We start from the raw sequence: 22,931 nt of genomic DNA, 5'->3' as shown, positions 1-22,931 counted from the left end.
AATTTTCACGTCACACTGGTTTGTTGTAATTTACAATAAAAATAACATAAATAATATAAATATGTATAGTAATACTTATAATCTTATAATTAATTAATAAATTACAAAAAATACTATTATCGAGCAAATTACAAGTGAAAATCCTTTATAAATGCCTCAAAATACAAAAAAATTAATGTCATATGTACAATTTGACAGCTCCTAAGTCAAGTACTGACATTTATTGACAGACAAAAGTTTATTTGAGGATGCGGAAATTGTACAAACACGTCAACCACAAGCAGCTGGCAACACTGTAAAGTTTGATTGACACCTGTCACGTGACCTAAAAAAATGTTGTTTTTTTTTGAAAAATCAGTCAATTACATTTAAATCAGTTGGGGAAAAGCTAAAATGGTAAGAACACGTAACGTGACCTAGATAATTTGATTTTAGAGCTGGCAACGTAATGAAGGTACTTTGACGCCCTCTAGCGGCCAAACGGTGTAATCAATCCACTCATCTGGGGATATTTTTGGAAAGCTTGAAAGCTGCTCTATCTTTTGTTTTCTATGACATTTTGACGTATCTTGTCAAGTGAGGGAGTACTTTAGGGTCAAAACAGCGGATGTCACAAAATATGTGATATTATTGTAAAGCAACTTTGACGCCCTCTAGCGGCCAAACGGTGTAATCAATCCACTCATCTGGGGATATTTTTGGAAAGCTTGAAAGCTGCTCTATCTTTTGTTTTCTATGACATTTTGACGTATCTTGTCAAGTAAGGGAGTACTTTAGGGTCAAAACAGCGGATGTCACAAAATATGTGATATTATTGTAAAGGAACTTTGACGCCCTCTAGCGGCCAAACGGTGTTATCAATCAACTCATGTGGGGTTATTTTTAGAAAGCTTGAAATCTACTCTATCTTTTGTTTTCTATGACATTTTGACGTGACTTGTCAAATAAGGGAGTAATTTAGGGTCAAAGCAACGAGTGTCACAAAATTAGTGATTTTATGGTGAAGCAACTTTGACGCCATCTAGCGGCCAAACGGTGTTATTAATCCACTCATCATTTTAACGTAACTGGTCAAATAAGGGAGTAATTTAGGGTCAAAGCAGTTTGTGTCACAAAATATGAAATCTGCTCTAACAGCGTAAAAGCAAGTTGACAGGTGTCAAAAAAAACAGTCACGTGACTTAGAAAATGTCGTTTTTAATCTTGAATCAGTTTATTTGCAAGTATGTGCGTCCATCGATTTGACGCACGTTTTACACTGCACCTCGCAACACCACTTGAATTTACATTGACAGCGTTCTTTTATGACAGTTTTGACGGTATTGTAGCCACGCCCACAACACAGAATGTTGCATCCGTCCACGTCTGCGCTTGTGCGATTACAGGGCCGGCCTTGGGTGCCTAAACTGCCGGTGACGTCATTTCTGACGCAATAATCCGGCGATTCCTCCAAATAGACCAGATCGTAGGCCGTGGGAACGTTGATTTTTGGATCTTTGAGCTGAAGCCGGCCCCGTTTGTTCACGCGCACTTCTGTTGCGCCATCGTACTTGTCTCGAAGGTAGTCGCCTGAAAATCATAGTAAAAAATTTAAAAAAATTTGCTTTTTTGATGGATATCAATTTTTATACAATTTAGTTAATTTCTAAAGTGACCTACCATTGAAAATTGCACGAACAGAAAAACTAGAAAAGGATAGAATAAGCAGCAACAAAGGAGGACAGTGAGCTACAAAACGGCTTAGAACAGAAGAAAGTAAATCAAACTGACAAACCCAGTAAAGGACAGAAAACCTAATTAACAAGGTGAAAATTCCAAAACTAAGTATACTAATTAAAAGAGCTGGCTTAGGTTGAACTAAAAAAAGAAGACAAAAAGGATAAGAAAAGATGCCATATACAGAGTGTGTCAACTAAAACACAAATTGGTTTTCAAGTTGTTTTCAGTCAAATATTCTTCAAGATTTTTTTACGATTTCAAGCTACAAATAGTCTTGTTGTGGAAATAACGTAATTTCAGATTAAACTGTATTGTCTCAACTGACTGAAAATGCCCTAAGGAATTAATGGTTATGATAAATATCGTTATTTTACCTAGACCATTACAGTTATACCTATTTCTCTTTGTGAACCAGGCCTTAGGTGGCTTAACCAGTGTTTATTTACCAAAAAAAAAACCCACAAATTAAACACTCTTAGCCTTAGGCTGAGAATTAAATTTCATGCTGTTTCTCCATGGTATGCTGTATCGTCCGCGTACATTTTTGTCGGGCATAATAGAAGGTTAATCTAAATTTGCCATGAATTTAAATTATCAATTCGTTTTCCTTCGTCAAGCAGAGTGTCACATTATCCAATCAGGTTTAAGCATAATTCAAATTGTCATTGTGGGACAATGGGTCAATTAACATCAGTTTTAGTGAAATATGTTGATCGGAATGATGTTGAAAAGTAGAGAATAGATCCTGAGAATGAGGAAACACTAGTCGAAACTGGCGCTTAAACAAAAATTTGACATTTTATTAGTCGTTTTTGGGTTGTCTGGGTCATTGTTGCTGCAAAAAGAGCAACAATCTTGTCCATATCTCAAAAACGAATTGAAGATTCTCTAACTTGGTAAAAGTTGCCTAGTAGCCTGTACAGTCACGTGACCGAGTATCACATTTTTTGACTTTAACCGTTCTGGAGTTCTGGTCAAAAGTTTGTTTATGTGGAAGACTTAACCTAACTTTTTCAAATTTGCAATTAAAAAAAAAAACAATTTAAGACTGTTTTTCGTTTAATACAGCAACGATTAATCACTCTCGATCCATTCAATGATAATTCGTTGTGGGTGCATCCGATGCAGGCAAATTATAGGGTGTGAATATTTATGTATATGTTCATGTAGGATCGTCTTTCAAGGGGGAAAAATAAACGCAATAATCCGGCAAAGTGTAATTATGTCATTATTATGGGACGAACTAACTATATGCGTGCCGGATTTTATTATTTAAAGCGATTGGGCGGAGATAAACCGCATAAATTGTTTTGACTTTTGTATGAGAAAGTTGCCTATATTGGCTCGAAGGACCATGTTTGCGGTAAGTTGTTGTTTTTTCCGTTAAATCAAAACTATTCCCCATTGAAAAGTCAAACATTAAAGGTCTGAAATCATAAATTTGTTCAAATATTTGAGCAAAACCGATAGACAGGCAGGTGATGCCTTTGATTGGATGCCGCCCAGTCAAATATTTGATAGTATGCCGGCATTGTCAGCATTAAACGGCTTTTAAAACCGTTTTAAAGCAACACTTACAGTAGGCTAATCCTCGTTACGAGGGTAATATACAGGGGGGACCACCCTTGACGCTAACACAAAGAACGCTTACACTACAGGAACATTTGTTCGAAGGACCATTTATAATATTACAGGATGTGTAATGGTTGTTTACACACAATACCACTTATTAGGAGATTTATTGCGTGATTCTCGTATATTATTAACTTTGCCCACGCTTGCCATGATGAAGAAATTTCAAATTTCCTCGTAATTTTTTTTTTGTTCTCTAGGCAACTTTTCCCAAGTTAGGTGATTTTCGATACAACCCACCGTTTTTAAGATATTGACAACTTTGTAATATTCAGCAATATGTCCTTACCCTTATACATTACAAAATACTACTTTTTTTCTCCTGACAAAAGGAAGAAGACATTAACGGAAACAATCAATTACGCGGGACAACGTTACGAGCATCAGCCGTCATCAGGAATCAACAGAAACTAAATTTTTTTTGGCACACGCTGTAACATGGCCACGATTAGCATCAACAAGCGATGGACCAGACAAATTGCGCACATCGTGATGAATGAAGTGAAGGCCAAGTCACGCATGGTTGACTGTATTGATAAACCGTCGTTGTCACCAGGCCCCACACGATGGTAATTTTTTTCGCACAAAATACCCACGCGTCCTTTAAACCTCAGAAACTGCTTTATTTTACGGTTAGGGTATGCACTTTTATATGTCGATGGATAGCCAATGAAACGAGCTTTCTAACCATATAAAACATTAGATGATTGGTTCAATAGTTTGACCGCTAGAGGGCTTCAAAGTTTCGTGTTCAATTTTTGTGCAATGTTTCGTTTGAACCTGAATAACTGTCTTATTTGACTATCAAGGTATGCACTTTTATATGTCGATGGATAGCCAATGAAACGAGCTTTCTAACCATATAAAACATTAGATGATTGGTTCAATAGTTTGACAGCTAGAGGGCTTCAAAATTTTGTGTTCAATTTTTGTGCACTGTTTTGTTTGAACCTGAATAACTGTCTTATTTGACTGTCAAGGTAGAACTTTTATATGTCGATGGATAGCCAATGAAACGAGCTTTCTAACCTTATAAAACATTAGATGATTGGTTCAATAGTTTGACCGCTAGAGGGCTTCAAAGTTTTGTGTTCAATTTTTGTGCAATGTTTTGTTTGAACCTGAATAACTGTCTTATTTGACTATCAAGGTATGCACTTTTATACGTCGATGGATAGCCAATGAAACGAGCTTTCTAACCATATAAAACATTAGATGATTGGTTCAATAGTTTGGCCGCTAGAGGGCTTCAAAGTTTCGTGTTCAATTTTTGTGCACTGTTTCGTTTGAACCTGAATAACTGTCTTATTTGACTGTCAAGGTATGAACTTTTATATGTCAATAGATAGCCAATGAAACGAGCTTTCTAACCATATAAAACATTAGATGATTGGTTCAATAGTTTGACCGCTAGAGGGCTTCAAAGTTTTGTGTTCAATTTTTGTGCACTGTTTCGTTTGAACCTGAATAACTGTCTTATTTGACTGTCAAGGTATGAACTTTTATATGTCGATGGATAGCCAATGAAACGAGCTTTCTAACCTTATAAAACATTAGATGATTGGTTCAATAGTTTGGCCGCTAGAGGGCTTCAAAGTTTCGTGTTCAATTTTTGTGCAATGTTTCGTTTGAACCTGAATAACTGTCTTATTTGACTGTCAAGGTATGAACTTTTATATGTCAATGGATAGGCAATGAAACGAGCTTTCTAACCATATAAAACATTAGATGATTGGTTCAATAGTTTGACAGCTAGAGGGCTTCAAAATTTTGTGTTCAATTTTTGTGCACTGTTTTGTTTGAACCTGAATAACTGTCTTATTTGACTGTCAAGGTAGAACTTTTATATGTCGATGGATAGCCAATGAAACGAGCTTTCTAACCTTATAAAACATTAGATGATTGGTTCAATAGTTTGACCGCTAGAGGGCTTCAAAGTTTTGTGTTCAATTTTTGTGCAATGTTTTGTTTGAACCTGAATAACTGTCTTATTTGACTATCAAGGTATGCACTTTTATACGTCGATGGATAGCCAATGAAACGAGCTTTCTAACCATATAAAACATTAGATGATTGGTTCAATAGTTTGGCCGCTAGAGGGCTTCAAAGTTTCGTGTTCAATTTTTGTGCACTGTTTCGTTTGAACCTGAATAACTGTCTTATTTGACTGTCAAGGTATGAACTTTTATATGTCAATAGATAGCCAATGAAACGAGCTTTCTAACCATATAAAACATTAGATGATTGGTTCAATAGTTTGACCGCTAGAGGGCTTCAAAGTTTTGTGTTCAATTTTTGTGCACTGTTTCGTTTGAACCTGAATAACTGTCTTATTTGACTGTCAAGGTATGAACTTTTATATGTCGATGGATAGCCAATGAAACGAGCTTTCTAACCATATAAAACATTAGATGATTGGTTCAATAGTTTGGCCGCTAGAGGGCTTCAAAGTTTCGTGTTCAATTTTTGTGCACTGTTTCGTTTGGACCTGAATAACTGTCTTATTTGACTGTCAAGGTATGAACTTTTATATGTCGATGGATAGCCAATGAAACGAGCTTTCTAACCTTATAAAACATTAGATGATTGGTTCAATAGTTTGACCGCTAGAGGGCTTCAAAGTTTCGTGTTCAATTTTTGTGCAATGTTTCGTTTGAACCTGAATAACTGTCTTATTTGACTGTCAAGATATGAACTTTTATATGTCAATGGATAGCCAATGAAACGAGCTTGCTAACCATATAAAACATTAAATGATTGGTTCAATAGTTTGACCGCTAGAGGGCTTCAAAATTTCGTGTTCAATTTTTGTGCACTGTTTCGTTTGAACCTGAATAACTGTCTTATTTGACTATCAAGGTATGAACTTTTATATGTCAATGGATAGCCAATGAAACGAGCTTGCTAACCATATAAAACATTAAATGATTGGTTCAATAGTTTGACCGCTAGAGGGCTTCAAAATTTCGTGTTCAATTTTTGTGCACTGTTTCGTTTGAACCTGAATAACTGTCTTATTTGACTATCAAGGTATGAACTTTTATATGTCAATGGATAGCCAATGAAACGAGCTTTCTAACCATATAAAACATTAGATGATTGGTTCAATAGTTTGGCCGCTAGAGGGCTTCAAAGTTTCGTGTTCAATTTTTGTGCACTGTTTCGTTTGAACCTGAATAACTGTCTTATTTGACTGTCAAGGTATGAACTTTTATATGTCAATAGATAGCCAATGAAACGAGCTTTCTAACCATATAAAACATTAGATGATTGGTTCAATAGTTTGGCCGCTAGAGGGCTTCAAAGTTTTGTGTTCAATTTTTGTGCACTGTTTTGTTTGAACCTGAATAACTGTCTTATTTGACTATCAAGGTATGAACTTTTATATGTCAATGGATAGCCAATGAAACGAGCTTTCTAACCATATAAAACATTAGATGATTGGTTCAATAGTTTGGCCGCTAGAGGGCTTCAAAGTTTCGTGTTCAATTTTTGTGCAATGGTTCGTTTGAACCTGAATAACTGTCTTATTTGACTGTCAAGGTATGAACTTTTATATGTCAATGGATAGCCAATGAAACGAGCTTTCTAACCTTATAAAACATTAGATGATTGGTTCAATAGTTTGGCCGCTAGAGGGCTTCAAAGTTTCGTGTTCAATTTTTGTGCACTGTTTCGTTTGAACCTGAATAACTGTCTTATTTGACTGTCAAGGTATGAACTTTTATATGTCAATAGATAGCCAATGAAACGAGCTTTCTAACCATATAAAACATTAGATGATTGGTTCAATAGTTTGGCCGCTAGATGGCTTCAAAGTTTCGTGTTCAATTTTTGTGCAATGTTTCGTTTGAACCTGAATAACTGTCTTATTTGACTATCAAGGTATGAACTTTTATATGTCAATGGATAGCCAATGAAACGAGCTTTCTAACCTTATAAAACATTAGTCGATTGGGTCAATAGTTTGGCCGCTAGAGGGCTTCAAAGCTTTGTGTTCAATTTTTGTGCAATGTTTCGTTTGAACCTGAATAACTGTCTTATTTGACTATCAAGGTATGCACTTTTATATGTCGATGGATAGCCAATGAAACGAGCTTTCTAACCTTATAAAACATTAGTCGATTGGGTCAATAGTTTGGCCGCTAGAGGGCTTCAAAGTTTCGTGTTCAATTTTTGTGCAATGTTTCGTTTGAACCTGAATAACTGTCTTATTTGACTGTCAAGGTAGAACTTTTATATGTCAATGGATAGCCAATGAAACGAGCTTTCTAACCATATAAAACATTAGATGATTGGTTCAATAGTTTGGCCGCTAGAGGGCTTCAAAGTTTCGTGTTCAATTTTTGTGCACTGTTTCGTTTGAACCTGAATAACTGTCTTATTTGACTGTCAAGGTATGAACTTTTATATGTCAATAGATAGCCAATGAAACGAGCTTTCTAACCTTATAAAACATTAGATGATTGGTTCAATAGTTTGGCCGCTAGAGGGCTTCAAAGTTTCGTGTTCAATTTTTGTGCAATGTTTCGTTTGAACCTGAATAACTGTCTTATTTGACTATCAAGGTATGCACTTTTATATGTCAATGGATAGCCAATGAAACGAGCTTTCTAACCATATAAAACATTAGATGATTGGTTCAATAGTTTGGCCGCTAGAGGGCTTCAAAGTTTCGTGTTCAATTTTTGTGCAATGTTTCGTTTGAACCTGAATAACTGTCTTATTTGACTATCAAGGTAGAACTTTTATATGTCAATGGATAGCCAATGAAACGAGCTTTCTAACCATATAAAACATTAGATGATTGGTTCAATAGTTTGACCGCTAGAGGGCTTCAAAGTTTTGTGTTCAATTTTTGTGCACTGTTTTGTTTGAACCTGAATAACTGTCTTATTTGACTATCAAGGTATGAACTTTTATATGTCAATGGATAGCCAATGAAACGAGCTTTCTAACCATATAAAACATTAGATGATTGGTTCAATAGTTTGGCCGCTAGAGGGCTTCAAAGTTTCGTGTTCAATTTTTGTGCACTGTTTCGTTTGAACCTGAATAACTGTCTTATTTGACTATCAAGGTATGAACTTTTATATGTCAATGGATAGCCAATGAAACGAGTTTTCTAACCATATAAAACATTAGATGATTGGCTCAATAGTTTGGCCGCTAGAGGGCTTCAAAGTTTCGTGTTCAATTTTTGTGCACTGTTTCGTTTGAACCTGAATAACTGTCTTATTTGACTGTCAAGGTATGAACTTTTATATGTCGATGGATAGCCAATGAAACGAGCTTTCTAACCATATAAAACATTAGATGATTGGTTCAATAGTTTGGCCGCTAGAGGGCTTCAAAGTTTTGTGTTCAATTTTTGTGCAATGTTTCGTTTGAACCTGAATAACTGTCTTATTTGACTATCAAGGTATGAACTTTTATATGTCAATGGATAGCCAATGAAACGAGCTTTCTAACCATATAAAACATTAGATGATTGGTTCAATAGTTTGACCGCTAGAGGGCTTCAAAGTTTCGTGTTCAATTTTTGTGCACTGTTTCGTTTGGACCTGAATAACTGTCTTATTTGACTGTCAAGGTATGAACTTTTATATGTCAATGGATAGCCAATGAAACGAGCTTTCTAACCTTATAAAACATTAGATGATTGGTTCAATAGTTTGGCCGCTAGAGGGCTTCAAAGTTTCGTGTTCAATTTTTGTGCAATGTTTCGTTTGGACCTGAATAACTGTCTTATTTGACTGTCAAGGTATGAACTTTTATATGTCGATGGATAGCCAATGAAACGAGCTTTCTAACCATATAAAACATTAGATGATTGGTTCAATAGTTTGGCCGCTAGAGGGCTTCAAAGTTTCGTGTTCAATTTTTGTGCAATGTTTCGTTTGAACCTGAATAACTGTCTTATTTGACTATCAAGGTATGAACTTTTATATGTCAATGGATAGCCAATGAAACGAGCTTTCTAACCATATAAAACATTAGATGATTGGTTCAATAGTTTGACCGCTAGAGGGCTTCAAAGTTTCGTGTTCAATTTTTGTGCACTGTTTCGTTTGGACCTGAATAACTGTCTTATTTGACTGTCAAGGTATGAACTTTTATATGTCAATGGATAGCCAATGAAACGAGCTTTCTAACCATATAAAACATTAGATGATTGGTTCAATAGTTTGGCCGCTAGAGGGCTTCAAAGTTTCGTGTTCAATTTTTGTGCAATGTTTCGTTTGAACCTGAATAACTGTCTTATGTGACTGTCAAGATATGAACTTTTATATGTCAATGGATAGCCAATGAAACGAGCTTTCTAACCTTATAAAACATTAGATGATTGGCGCAATAGTTTGGCCGCTAGAGAGCTACAAAGTTAATCAAACTTATGGTTACACTTTTGCCAATTACGGCCCTGCTAATTTTTTTGCACAAGCTATAAGCAAAAATCATCAAAATCCGCATTTTTTGCTAAAAAAAGTCAATAAACTCACCTATTTCTCTGAAATTGGCCAATTGTTGCCAACAAGTGATCAAAGAGCACGAACCGGACACTCCGTGACATTTGCAAGTCACTTTAGACTTCTTAATGACTGCCTGCAACATTGTAACAATTTTAGAATTCAGTTAAATCCCATGAAAGTATCAAAAATCATCCCCCTTGTTATTTTATCAAAAATAACAATATTTACTACAAAACTGCGCCAAATTTCACATTATCGATTTGGTTGGGTAAATTTGATGACTAGATCACCCTGTATCATTTTTCTTGTATGTACAGTCAAGCGATAATTATTATTAAGTGATTGACAGTTCAATTCATTGAAGTGTAACAGTTTCAAAATCAGCCTGAAACGAACCCAATTGATTTAAATCATTATTTTGCCTAACCTAACCTACATTGAGCCTAAATTCCACTATTGCACATATACAGAGTGTCCGAAAAGTACGAAAATTGCAGTAGGACTAACTTTTTTTTAATTGGGACACCCCGTATACAGGGAGATTAAATTGAAGAAAATACAGGGTATATAACACGAACAAAATTCACTTGTTTGCTCTTACCCTTCGTCCTGCTTCGTTGTTATGCAAATTCATCAGAATCCGGCCCTGTTCTCGGGTGCCGCGTTTGAATTTTCTCTCCTTTTCTCGTACATCGATAAAGTTTTGTGTAAATCTATAACAAAAGAAAGAAACAATAGGTTAGTTGCTTAATGGAATGTATACAAGTGTGGTAAATCCAAAACCGACCATAGGAAAACCGTGTAACTGACAGAGAAACGTAGATAATTGCATGCGCGGGACAAAGACAGAAAACGAAAAAAATATCAAGTAGGCCATATTTTCAGCGCGCTGTTGCCAAACGCCAAGTATCACTCAAATACCGTCGACAAAATAACTTGCGCATACTATTATCTACGTTTCTCTGTCAGTTACACGGTTTTTCTATGGTCGGTTTTGGATTTACCACACCTGTATATTTTTTATCCATTACGGTCCTGTATTAATGTACTGATTGATTCGAAATTATTTCCTTATTCCCTCAAAACTGTTTTAAAAAACGAAACGAGTGCATAACTCCGTTATTTGACAATTAGAAAGTTATGGTACTATAAAAATAAGTTTGTAGCTTAATGGAACGTTAATGTATCCAAGTAACCAAAATTTACATAAACAGTTACAATATCTCAGAAAAAAACTATCATTTAAATAATACAATGCATTTATAAATCTTCTAGTTCTAGTTTAAATGTTTAGAATTTCTACTACTTACACCATAAAGTCGTTAAGTAACATCATTACCTTACCTACCAGCGTCAAAATTCAATTTATCACCCATTGTGTTCGTTCATTGAGGAAACAAGCACATTAGAATGTTTTTCGGCTACAACGTTGCCAAACTAACATATTAAGGTACACTTGTGAGGTTTTAAAATTAGGGAGAGAATAGGGTCGTGCGGAGTACTGAACGGTCCATTTAAAACATCTTTCAGCGCTTAAGCAACGTAGCACAAAAGGTCAAAATTGTTAATGTACCACGTGATTTACGGACCTTATAAAGGCTTTCCCTAACCTTTCTAAACCAGTTTTTTTCATTAAATAATATCGATAATAACCTACTTATGCCCGAACGGTGATAAATAATAAATCATGGTAATAAAGTGCGTAATTATGGTTTTAAGCAGTAAAGCACGCTTTTTAAGCGCTTTAAGCGATTTGCTCTTATAATGGGCAATTAGTCCAATTTCAGTTTATGGTGATAGCAATTAGCGTACTTAAGTGGATTGCGTGTTAGCAAACACATAAAAAATAGGAAAAGTGTGAAAAAAAAATGGCTGAGCAATTGTGTCTGGGCCTCCAGAACATTCAGGCAGTTTTTTGCTGATTACGGCCCAGATGGTAAACTGATTTTAATAAAAAAACTTTTGGTACTCTGCCAAGATCCTTGACTATAACCACACAAAAAAACCATAATTCTCCTTTTACTAGTTTAGAAGATACGAATTTTCCAAGTTGCTTCTAGTAACTATTTACCTACTTGTAGCCATATTCTAGATTATCGCCGCATCCGCCCCATACCCATTCCTTTTTTAGGTCCTTGGGTCGTTCCATTCTAGAACAGCCGCATGACGTAAGCTGTCCATCGCGACAGGCCCTGGAAATGGCGTGTGACACACCGGCAGCGGCCAACGCGTGCGCAAACGCCGTCTCCCGGCTAGCTGTCAAAAGAAATGTCACCTGTCACTTGTTAAATCAAGTTCAGTTGACTGTCAGAAAAATACTGACAGACAGAAAAACAACTAAAAAGAGTAATACAGCTAGTCAGCAAAAAAATATCTCTCAAATGTCAATTTTCTGTAGAACACACTTACAATACCAGTCTCAATGACTAAAAAAATGTCAAAGTAGTGTCAGAAGTCTGCTTATTGTGTCTAGAGGTTGTTTTAGTGTCTCAAAGTTTTAAAAATTGACTTAACAAGTCTTTTTAACGTTTTAAAATTGACAGGAGAATGTCAGAAGTGTCATGAGTACGTTCAAATTGCAAACACCCAAGTTTGGTTTAGAAAGTGTCTTGATCAATGAAATAAACAACTCCACTGTCTTGTGGTGTCTTGTAGTTGTCACTAAATGTCCTAAAATTGTCAAATAAGTTTTTAAGTTGTCTTAGGGTCTTGAAGTTGTCAAAATTAGCATAAATAATTTGTTTTTAATTTCAAATCAATCAAACTTAGGTTAGAAAGTATTTTACTGTTATTGGGAGGCATAATCAATGAAAATTACAACTAAACTGTCTTTAAGTTGTCACAATTGACTTAAAATGTACCGAAACTGTCAAATTATAGTTAGAAGTTGTCGTTGTGTCTTTAGGTTGTCAATTACTGTCCGTGACTGGTCAAACTAAAACAATTGAATCTAAATGAGGCGTTTAGGAGAGTTTTAATGTAACATTTGTGACGTCACGGCAATTTTGTTTGACTCGCAGTATATTCCACCTTAATTTGGTACTGTAAAGCCGGCGATCCACGCACGATTAAAGCAAACCATGAAATCGTTCATGGCCAGGTTAGGATACAATAGAAAACGGTAAACGATCGGCGATCCCATCAGGAAATTGGTATATCAAAACACTTGCAGCGATAATCCGACAATAACCAGCCTACCAATCAGAAGAAACCGTTTTCGTTCGGCTAAAGCTTACCGTACACCCTAATGGTTGGCTTGCAGGTTTTACACCAAAAGTTTTAATTCAAATAAATTGGAAACTACTAGGTGCAAGTCAATATTTGGGCAGAAAATTCAAAATGGCGGCTTGGGACGCCATTTTGTGTGTAATTTCTTGAAACTACGTGAAATTTCCTTTAAAACGAGGTGCAAGTCAATATTTGGGCAGAAAATTCAAAATGGCGGCTTGGGACGCCATTTTGTGTGTCATTTCTTGAAACTACGTGAAATTTCCTTTAAAATGAGGTGCAAGTCAATATTTTGACAGAAAATTCAAAATGGCGGCCTGTGACGCCATTTTGTTTGTCATTTCTTGAAACTACGTGAAATTTCCTTTAAAATGAGGTGCAAGTCAATATTTTGACAGAAAATTCAAAATGGCGGCTTGGGACGCCATTTTGTCTGTCATTTCTTGAAACTACGTGAAATTTCCTTTAAAATGGGGTGCAAGTCAATATTTTGACAGAAAATTCAAAATGGCGGCCTGGGACGCCAATTTGTCTGTCATTTCTTGGAACTACGTGAAATTTCCTTTAAAATGAGGTGCAAGTCAATATTTTGACAGAAAATTCAAAATGGCGGCCTGGGACGCCATTTTGTTTGTCATTTCTTGAAACTACGTGAAATTTCCTTTAAAATGAGGTGCAAGTCAATATTTTGACAGAAAATTCAAAATGGCGACCTGGGACGCCATTTTGTTTGTCATTTCTTGAAACTACGTGAAATTTCCTTTAAAATGAGGTGCAAGTCAATATTTTGACAGAAAATTCAAAATGGCGGCCTGGGACGCCATTTTGTTTGTCATTTCTTGAAACTACGTGAAATTTCCTTTAAAATGAGGTGCAAGTCAATATTTTGACAGAAAATTCAAAATGGCGGCATGGAACTGTCAAAAAATACAACTTTTTTATTTGTCAAGTTACAGTTGACGTCTCGGTGTCATTTTATGTTAGAATTTCCCGGAAAAGATGCTGGTGCAGTCGGTTTTTTGATATCTCAAAAACTAACATAGTTAGACCTAACCTAACCTAAGTTAACATTTTAACCATTTCTCTGCCAGAAACTTGGCCGGATTAAGAGATACAGGAAATCTGACCAAAAAATATTTACAATATAATATGTGATTTTATGGTGAAGCAACTTTGACGCCCTCTAGAGGCCAAACGGTATGATCAATCAACTCATGTGGGGATATTTTTAGAAAGCTTGAAATCTACTCTATCTTTTGTTTTCTATGACATTTTGACGTATCTTGTCAAGTAAGGGAGTAAATTAGGGTGAAATCAGCGGTTGTCTAAAAATTAGTGATTTTATGGAGAAGCAACTTTGACGCCCTCTAGAGGCCAAACGGTGTTATCAATCAACTCATGTGGGGTTATTTTTAGAAAGCTTGAAATCTACTCTATCTTTTGTTTTCTATGACATTTTGACGTATCTTGTCAAGTAAGGGAGTAAATTAGGGTGAAATCAGCGGGTGTCTAAAAATTTGTGATTTTATGGTGAAGCAACTTTGACACCCTCTAGAGGCCAAACGGTGTTATCAATCAACTCATGTGGGGTTATTTTTAGAAAGCTTGAAATCTACTCTATCTTTTGTTTTCTATGACATTTTGACGTATCTTGTCAAGTAAGGGAGTAAATTAGGGTGAAATCAGCGGGTGTCTAAAAATTTGTGATTTTATGGTGAAGCAACTTTGACACCCTCTAGAGGCCAAACAGTATGACCAATCAACTCATGTGGGGTTATTTTTAGAAACCTTGAAATCTACTCTATCTTTTGTTTTCTATGACATTTTGACGTATCTTGTCAAGTAAGGGAGTAAATTAGGGTGAAATCAGCGGGTGTCTAAAAATTAGTGATTTTATGGTGAAGCAACTTTGACGCCCTCTAGAGGCCAAACGGTGTTATCAATCAACTCATGTGGGGTTATTTTTAGAAACCTTGAAATCTACTCTATCTTTTGTTTTCTATGACATTTTGACGTATCTTGTCAAGTAAGGGAGTAAATTAGGGTGAAATCAGCGGGTGTCTAAAAATTAGTGATTTTATGGTGAAGCAACTTTGACGCCCTCTATAGGCCAAACGGTATGACCAATCAACTCATGTGGGGATATTTTTGGAAAGATTGTAATCTGCACTATCTTTTGTTTTCTATGACATTTTGACGTATCTTGTCAAATAAAGGAGTAATTTAGGGTCAAAACAATGTGTATGGAATGGGCAAGGAAATTTGACGCCCTCTAGCGTCCAAACAGTGGAAAAAAAAATTGAAAGAATGGGGGGATATTAGGGATCTTTTTTTACTATTTTTTGACATCCAATATCTCCGTAACATGAAGCTAGAGAGGCCAGTTTGGCTCATTTTGTAGTATTTTTTATCCTCTTTCTAATGGCGTTTTAGTGAAATCTCTAAGAGACTACAATCATTTAAAAATTGAAAAAATGCCATTTTTAGGGGTCTTTTTTTACTACTTGTTGGCTTTGCATCTGCACCTGATGAATGCTTTTTTTGTTGATTAGTAGTTATAAAAGTTGTCAGTTGAAAAGTCAGTTCAATAAAGTGAATTCTGTTTACTCTGGCTGTGCTCCCTCTGCCACGTCATGAATTACTTTGACATCAAAGCGCGGTGTAAAACCTGCTTTAGAACTTATGAAATATTGCTGTTAGCTTTTTTGGGGACTGTTTTAATCCGCAATATGCGTACACGAAGCCATTTATCACAATAAAATTAAGCTCTAAATCCCCTTCTACACTTTCGCACCGAATTTGCATAATAACGACCACCGGTACACACGCTTCACGCTAATAACACGATTATAGGGCTTTTTGTATTGTACTCCCTTTGTGCAGTCCCTTAATTATGCAACCCTCTACTCAAGTCACTTGTTCTGGGAGAGTATTGAACTGGAAATCGACTATTTCCAGCCTCTTACTAAGTTAGGTTTTGAGCTACCCCTGTATCAATCTTTCGATGAATCCTTTAGTGTTTGGTATGGTTGGATAGAGGATTTCAAGAGCTATCACGACGTTTTTTTTTGCGGGGCTAAAAGCGAAGAAATACTCGAGTTATGACACTTTAAACGTTTCCTGTCTTGGCTCATGCCTGGTCTATTTTTGGGACACTGGGTACACAGCATTTTTATGAAACAAAAAATGATTGCCCGATAATCCTAACAGCGTTTAATGCCAGCTGGTTAAGAATTATATCTGCATGATTGCTGCAGGTAGTATCTGTCAGTAATTATCTCAAAAACGGTGTTTTTAAGCGGTTTAATACACCGTGTAATAGCAGGTAAACGTTCCCATCGTATTTACTCTCAAAAACAGACTGAAAGTGTACAATTTCCTTCAAAATTTACGGAATACGTTTCCATAATCGTTGATTGATTAGTGCATTAGATTTTGTTTGCTTACCAATAGTAATCATTGGGCCAAATACGTTGATATCGTCCAAAATGGAACAGTTCCATCGTCTGTTCTCGAACTGGTGTTTGCACTCGTTCAGGGACTGTTTTGCCCCTAAAGCCACTGAATTCATGTGATCCAAGTAGAGCTGGCATAGTCTAGACTGTCCAGGACTGAGTCCTGGCAAGGATTTGCACGACGGTGGGCCGTGGTCGTTTTGCATCATTTCGTCGATAATTAAGCCCATTCGTCTGAAAAAAAATTCCTAAATGTCTAAACTATTCTTAAAAAAATAATTTCAATATAAACTTGGTATCATTTCGATTTTCTTGGTAAAAATACCTTAATTAAATTTTATCACTCTAACCTCAAACTTTTAGTAGCCAATTTCCTGTACAGTGTCGTGCAATTAAGTTTGAAATTTATGTTTTTGGCGTTAAAGTACGTAATTTTTGCGTATTTACCGGCGATGCAATCGTTATGCGATTAATGCCGTCGTTCTCGGTACCACCCGGCGGCTTGCTCCGTGTGGTTCCGTTTTATCGAAACCACTTTGAACACATTCGCCATATACAACACTTATAGAATAGACTTACCGGCAGGTTGCAATACTATGGTCACTGGTGTTTCACCACTACAACTGAATGCAAATCCTCTTTTTTCCCCACCAAACTTTGTTAGGGTGCACCACTGAAGTTAAACAACATCCCAGTCTACTTCTTTGCTGAATTTAGAAACTTTTAGGTCTCTTTTGCTTTGTTTTTGTATCTGTTAAGCTGAATTCATAGTTTGAAATCCGCAAGAAGTAAGCAGTTCTTACCTTGACTGCTTCGTGCATCGTCGTCTGCCTGTTTCACCCATTCGTGGGTTTTCGAATTGTCATTTTTGTTAAGTATCCGATCTTTTCTGGTTTTCACTTGGTCAGTCATCCACAAAATCCATTTTCCGTAAAATTCAACAAACATTCAATGAATAGAATAGAAATAAAAAATTCTAACCAAATTTATATTGTAAACAAAACTGTCAAATAATCTGTAGTCTGTCAGTTGTCAGTTTACTAACGTGGAAGCGTCGAACTATGAATTGAAACATTTGCGGAAAAAGTTACTGCTTGCTGCGTGCCGCTTACTTCTTGCGGAATTAGAACTATGAATCCATCTTTACCGTTTTTGAGTTATGCTACAAATATATTTGAGGAACTATAAAAGGGTCGTGCAGAGTATTGAACGGTAGATTAGCAGGCGCAACTTTGTAAAATCTCACTTCCTAAAACATGAAATTTGATGATTTTTGCTAATTAACTATGATCCATTTTTTTCCCGTCGCGGTTACGTCATCATTTGCCTTTCTTGTCTATTACATGCGTTCCGAGCGCGATAGAAATTTTGACGTCATCTAGTCACGTCGGCAATGAATCAGGACGACAAGGCTTCTCGGAAAATCGGCCGCCATTGTTGGCAAATTAATAGTAAACAAAGCGAAATGATTTATTTTTTAAGTAAATTTTACAATATTTTAACGTAAAGTATTTCAATGTAACTACTGCGATACTAGATAGATAATGTGTGTGTGTGTGTGTTTCGGGAGGAGGGTTTTGAAAATGCCACCTTTTTAATACCCTTTACAACTATCAAGGGGCCCAGTGAAACATTCTGGAAGGAACTAGAGTTTGTGGAACAGAAAAGAATGCCTTTTTTAATAGAAAACACTGTCACAATGAAACAGCCCATATATTTACTTACTCCCAAGAAGAACACTACAAAAACCAAGTTTATTCAAGCCAGTGGTTCTCGAAGAAACATGGATATTATAGAGTAAAGGTGTATTTAGCAGAAGCTGACAAGGTGCCTAATATTATAAAAAAGACTCTGGTAGAGGTATTAATGAGCTGCTAATACTAAATAGGTTATGTTTCAGGTACATTTCTGGAGCCTAATCTGGAGTTTGGTTTTCATTCTTTGAAAGGGTCCCATTATCAACTGCTGCTGTAAAAGACTCTGACTGAACAAAAGGTGTTTGAAGCAATGGTTATAATGGTGTGGTCAAAATCCATATGCAGAGTGTTGAAAAAACAAATTTCAGGTAACATTAGAAAGATATAACTATGTTACTTAATAAGTAAATTCGATCATTATTTTGAAAAATTAGCCCTTATAAATTTTGCCATATCTTCTCTGAGTATAAGGCTAGAATCAGATGGTGCTACTGTTAAATACTTTTTTTAATGAAAAGTTACTCTGAATTATATGAATTGCAAAAACAGGACTTTCCATTTGGTCCTAGGTGAAGTATAGTAATTAGATCTATACATTCTAGCGGCCAAATGGTGTAATCAATCACGTGGAGAAAGCTTGAAAGCTGCTCTATCTTTTGTTTTCTATGACATTTTGACGTATCTTGTCAAATAAGGGAGTCATTTAGGGTCAAAGCAAGCTGTGTCAAAAAATATGTGATTTTATGGTGAAGGAACTTTGACGCCCTCTAGCGGCCAAACTACCTAACCAATCAACTAAATTTCATAAATATGGTTAGAAAGCCCATTTCATTGGCTCATTTTGGCTGGTTTCATTCATTTAATCTGTATCTGGGAATCCATTCAGACTGTATGAAATTCGATTGCTATTGAATTACCATGAACAGAAAAGCATCCGGCCCCATAAAACCATCGTTGTTTTCAATCGAAGGCAGATTTCAAAGCAAAGTACTTATTAAAAACTTGAAAGGAGCCGATAAAAGGATATAAAATACGCTTTGGTCGTGAGTTTATTATATTTGTGCTTTAAGTGCATAATTCCAATGTTTTCTTATGTGTGCGGTACTTTTTGATGTGTTTTTTTAAAAAAAAAGCGCAATTACTCATTATAAAGGGTGTGTGAGTGTTATCAATGGTAGAGACAGTAAACTGGTTGGAAAATTTACAATATTTCATAAGAAAAATGCGATTAACTGTTAACTTTTACCTTTTTTGACACAGGCATAAATCTGGCCTTAAAACTGGTTATAAATGATTTTTTTGTAATTTGGGAGAGCTTTTCGTTTGCATCGTACCTAACAAATTAATTGTATGAGCAGGAGAAACACTTGTACAGTAACAGTCAAACAACAGTGGAATGACGTCACAATAGTGTTTGCCACAGTAACTTAACTCCAGTTTTGGTAATGGTAAATCTAACGTGATGTCAGAGCAATTTTATTTGGTTTTTACTATACTATTCCACTAAAACCGTTAAGAATGAACTTTATCCCAGAGAGAGACAGCAAAACGGTTTTTTTTCTACTACAAAAAAACTATACATTAAACACGATAATCTAAAATCGGTTTGTAAGCTTTATAGAGTATTTATATGGAAATAATCTAACTGAAAGATCTGTGTATGTCTTAGGAAAGTTAATATTTAATCCGTTTTAAATGGTAAAATAGGCCTGCCAACTCTATCAGATAAACGCCCTGTTGGTCTATGGTTAGAAAGCCATCCATTGACATAAAAAAGTCCATACCTTGTCTGTCAAATAAAGTAATTGTTTAGGATCAAACTTCACAGAGTGCATAAAAAAGTGGACAGACAACTTGAAGTCCTCTAGCGGCCAAACTAACTAACTAATCTCCAAGTGTTTATATATGGTTAGAAAGCCTATTTTATTGGCAATCCATTGACATATAAAAGTTCATACCTTGTCAGTTAAATAAGGAACTTTTTCAAGTTGAAACAAAACAGTGCACTGATATTCTTAAGGCTCATTTTTGAATTTGGTATAACACGCGTTTAATGTAGTAAATCCCGTTTCGACGCTAATTTACATGAACCCAAAATCGACCTTATTAAATCCATCTTAATGTTTTTTATGTCTCAACCACTTTTTTTTGCAATAAACGACCACACGTGCACCTATTGAGTAATTCTGCACGGGAAGTGAAAATTAACCCGAAACACCATTAATGTATGCGATAAAGTGTCCACCTGTCGATGGTAAAAACCACAAAAAAAATTAGGTACGAATTTTTAATGGTCGATTTGGACCAATTAAAAGCTCCCAAATTGCTCGTAAACCTGATTTAATTACAGAAATTATTTTTGTATTTTTTCCTGTCAAGACATTTATTAGGTCAACCTAACCAAACAATAAATTACTAGAAAATTGATAAATAACATTTTCAGTGCAATTTACCAGAAAAAAACCACAACAGGAATGTAGGCAACCAGGCTTTAATTGGGTAAATCGTTAATAACCTCCATTCTCTTTATTATCGCTCCAATCTTATAAAAAGATATAAATCTTTCTTCGTTTTATCTTTAATAAGCAACTTATGTTGCCGCAAATCGAAATTTATGATCAATTTATATACAGGGTGATACAATGATCCGATTACTTTTAAATCTGATTTAAACGTACCAGTTTAGTCTTAATTATTGACTTTAAAAAGTGTAAAGCGTATACTTTCTGAGAAACATAAAAAAAATATATTTATATACAAATAATAGTATACAGGTGTGGTAAATCCAAAACCGACCATAGGAAAACCGTGTAACTGACAGAGAAACGTAGATATTTGCATGCGTGGGACAAAGACAGAAAACGAAAAAAATACCAAGTAGGCCATATTTTCAGTACGCTGTTGCCAAAATCCAATACCGTCGACAAAATGTATTGGATTGGTATTGGATTTTGGCAACAGCGTACTGAAAATATGGCCTACTTGGTATTTTTTTCGTTTTGGGTAGAGAAAACGAATTTCTCAAGTTACTAATCGGTCAATAATGATATGTTTATCATGTTAGTGGTGGAAAAACAATCTGAATGTCAAAAAAATTGCATGAAAGCGAAAATGTTCCAAATTGAATGTCAAATTTGGTGTCAGACAATTATTGAAGGGTCTAGACAAACGATTTGATTTAGGTGGTTAGGAAGAGCAAAAAATTATCATTTAAACGTTTAAACGGTCGTTTGTACTGAAAACAACCCACGTGCGTTTTTAAGCTTTTATCGCACGATCAAAACAGTATTATTTTACACATCTTAAATCTTCTTCCGTGCACGTTCAACGATCGTTTCCCTGATAATGCGCATTGAATGTTTCTAGTATCAGTTTCATTCCGATCTGGTTAACGTTTAGGACCGGTTTTTTATGCTGGAGCTAACTTCCGGCAGTTTACAATCAATAACCAATTAGTCGGGTAAATTATCTTGATTGGTTTTTCCTCTCTGTTTGGTTTCTCTACATTTTGATAGTCGCTTCGAAGTAGAAACGGTACTTTTAGAAGAACTTTAAAAATGTTGTTAAACACAACTTTTCGTTGTCAACGTTCCAGTTCAGTACCTACCAAATTTTCAACGTTTAAATTACATTTTAAAGTCACGTGACTGTTTTTGACAAGTGTCAGGGGGTTTTGACAATGTTGCAAGCTCTAAAATTGCATAATCAAAGTCACGTGATGTGTCTCTTGCAATTTCAGCTTTTACAACTGTCTAAAATAATCAAAAAAAAAATAAAATAAAATAAATTCAATTTACCAAATTGTTATAGTTTAAACTGCGTTATAAAGGTCACGTGACTAATTTTGACAGATGTCAATTGGACTTTACAGTGTTGCAATTTCAGAATTGCATTATCAACGTCACGTGACGTGTATTTTGCAATTTAAGTTTTTACAACTGTCTAAATTTAATTTACCAATTTTTCAAGGTTTAAATTGCGTTTTGAAGTTCACGTGACTAATTTTGACAGATGTAAACTGGACTTTACAGTGTTGCAAGCTCAAAAATTGAAATATCAAGTCACGTGACGTGTATTTTGCAATTAAAGTTTTTACAACTGTCTAAATTTAATTTACCAATTTTTCAAGGTTTAAACTGCGTTTTACAGGTCACGTGACTAATTTTGACAGATGTAAACTGGACTTTACAGTGTTGCAAGCTCAAAAATTGAAATATCAAGTCACGTGACGTGTATTTTCCAATTTAAGTTTTTACAACTGTCTAAATTTAATTTACCAATTTTTCAAGGTTTAAACTGCGTTTTACAGGTCACGTGACTAATTTTGACCGATGTAAACTGGACTTTACAGTGTTGCAGGCTCAAAAATTGAAATATCAAGTCACGTGACGTGTATTTTGCAATTTCAGCTTTTAGAACTGTCTAAATTTAGTTTACCAATTTTTCAAGGTTTAAATTGCGTTTTGAAGTTTACGTGACTAATTTTGACAGATGTAAACTGGACTTTACAGTGTTGCAAGCTCAAAAATTGAAATATCAAGTCACGTGACGTGTATTTTGCAATTAAAGTTTTTACAACTGTCTAAATTTAGTTTAACAATTTTTCAAGGTTTAAATTGCGTTTTGAAGTTCACGTGACTAATTTTGACAGATGTAAACTGGACTTTACAGTGTTGCAAGCTCAAAAATTGAAATATCAAGTCACGTGACGTGTATTTTGCAATTAAAGT

At 35.4% G+C, this 22,931-nt stretch overlaps 2 protein-coding genes across 4 annotated transcripts in view; one reads left to right on the top strand and one right to left on the bottom strand.

Moving 5' to 3' along the window:
• Positions 1 to 1,177: 1,177 nt before the first annotated feature.
• The window catches only part of LOC145737562 (protein Wnt-5b-like), a 27,047-nt gene continuing 5,293 nt past the window's right edge, over positions 1,178 to 22,931 (bottom strand). The window contains exons 1-6 of one of the 3 annotated variants that reach the window (XM_081992285.1): positions 17,084 to 17,305; positions 16,497 to 16,738; positions 11,897 to 12,077; positions 10,423 to 10,534; positions 9,852 to 9,954; positions 1,178 to 1,569 (exon numbers count right to left, since the gene is read on the bottom strand). In XM_081992285.1, the coding sequence (XP_081848411.1) occupies positions 1,214 to 1,569; positions 9,852 to 9,954; positions 10,423 to 10,534; positions 11,897 to 12,077; positions 16,497 to 16,734 (990 nt within the window). In that variant the 5' untranslated portion in view covers positions 16,735 to 16,738; positions 17,084 to 17,305 and the 3' untranslated portion in view covers positions 1,178 to 1,213. Of the gene's footprint in view, positions 1,570 to 9,851; positions 9,955 to 10,422; positions 10,535 to 11,896; positions 12,078 to 16,496; positions 16,739 to 16,854; positions 17,055 to 17,083; positions 17,306 to 22,931 lie in introns of those variants that run through there. The other 2 variants (XM_081992286.1, XM_081992283.1) reach the window with 2 other exon arrangements.
• LOC145737558 (UDP-glucosyltransferase 2-like) overlaps positions 18,025 to 22,931 on the top strand; it is a 19,914-nt gene continuing 15,007 nt past the window's right edge. Inside the window, exons 1-2 of the mRNA XM_081992275.1 lie at positions 18,025 to 18,331; positions 18,405 to 18,569. Coding sequence (XP_081848401.1) covers positions 18,512 to 18,569 — 58 coding nt within the window. The 5' untranslated portion in view covers positions 18,025 to 18,331; positions 18,405 to 18,511. The remainder of the gene's footprint in view (positions 18,332 to 18,404; positions 18,570 to 22,931) is intronic.

This window comes from Ips typographus, linkage group LG14 (assembly GCF_016097725.1).
Source record: "Ips typographus isolate SLU linkage group LG14, UJ_Ityp_2.0, whole genome shotgun sequence".
In the NCBI taxonomy this organism is placed as follows: Eukaryota; Metazoa; Arthropoda; class Insecta; order Coleoptera; family Curculionidae; genus Ips; species Ips typographus.
This window is presented reverse-complemented; position numbering and strand designations above follow the sequence as displayed.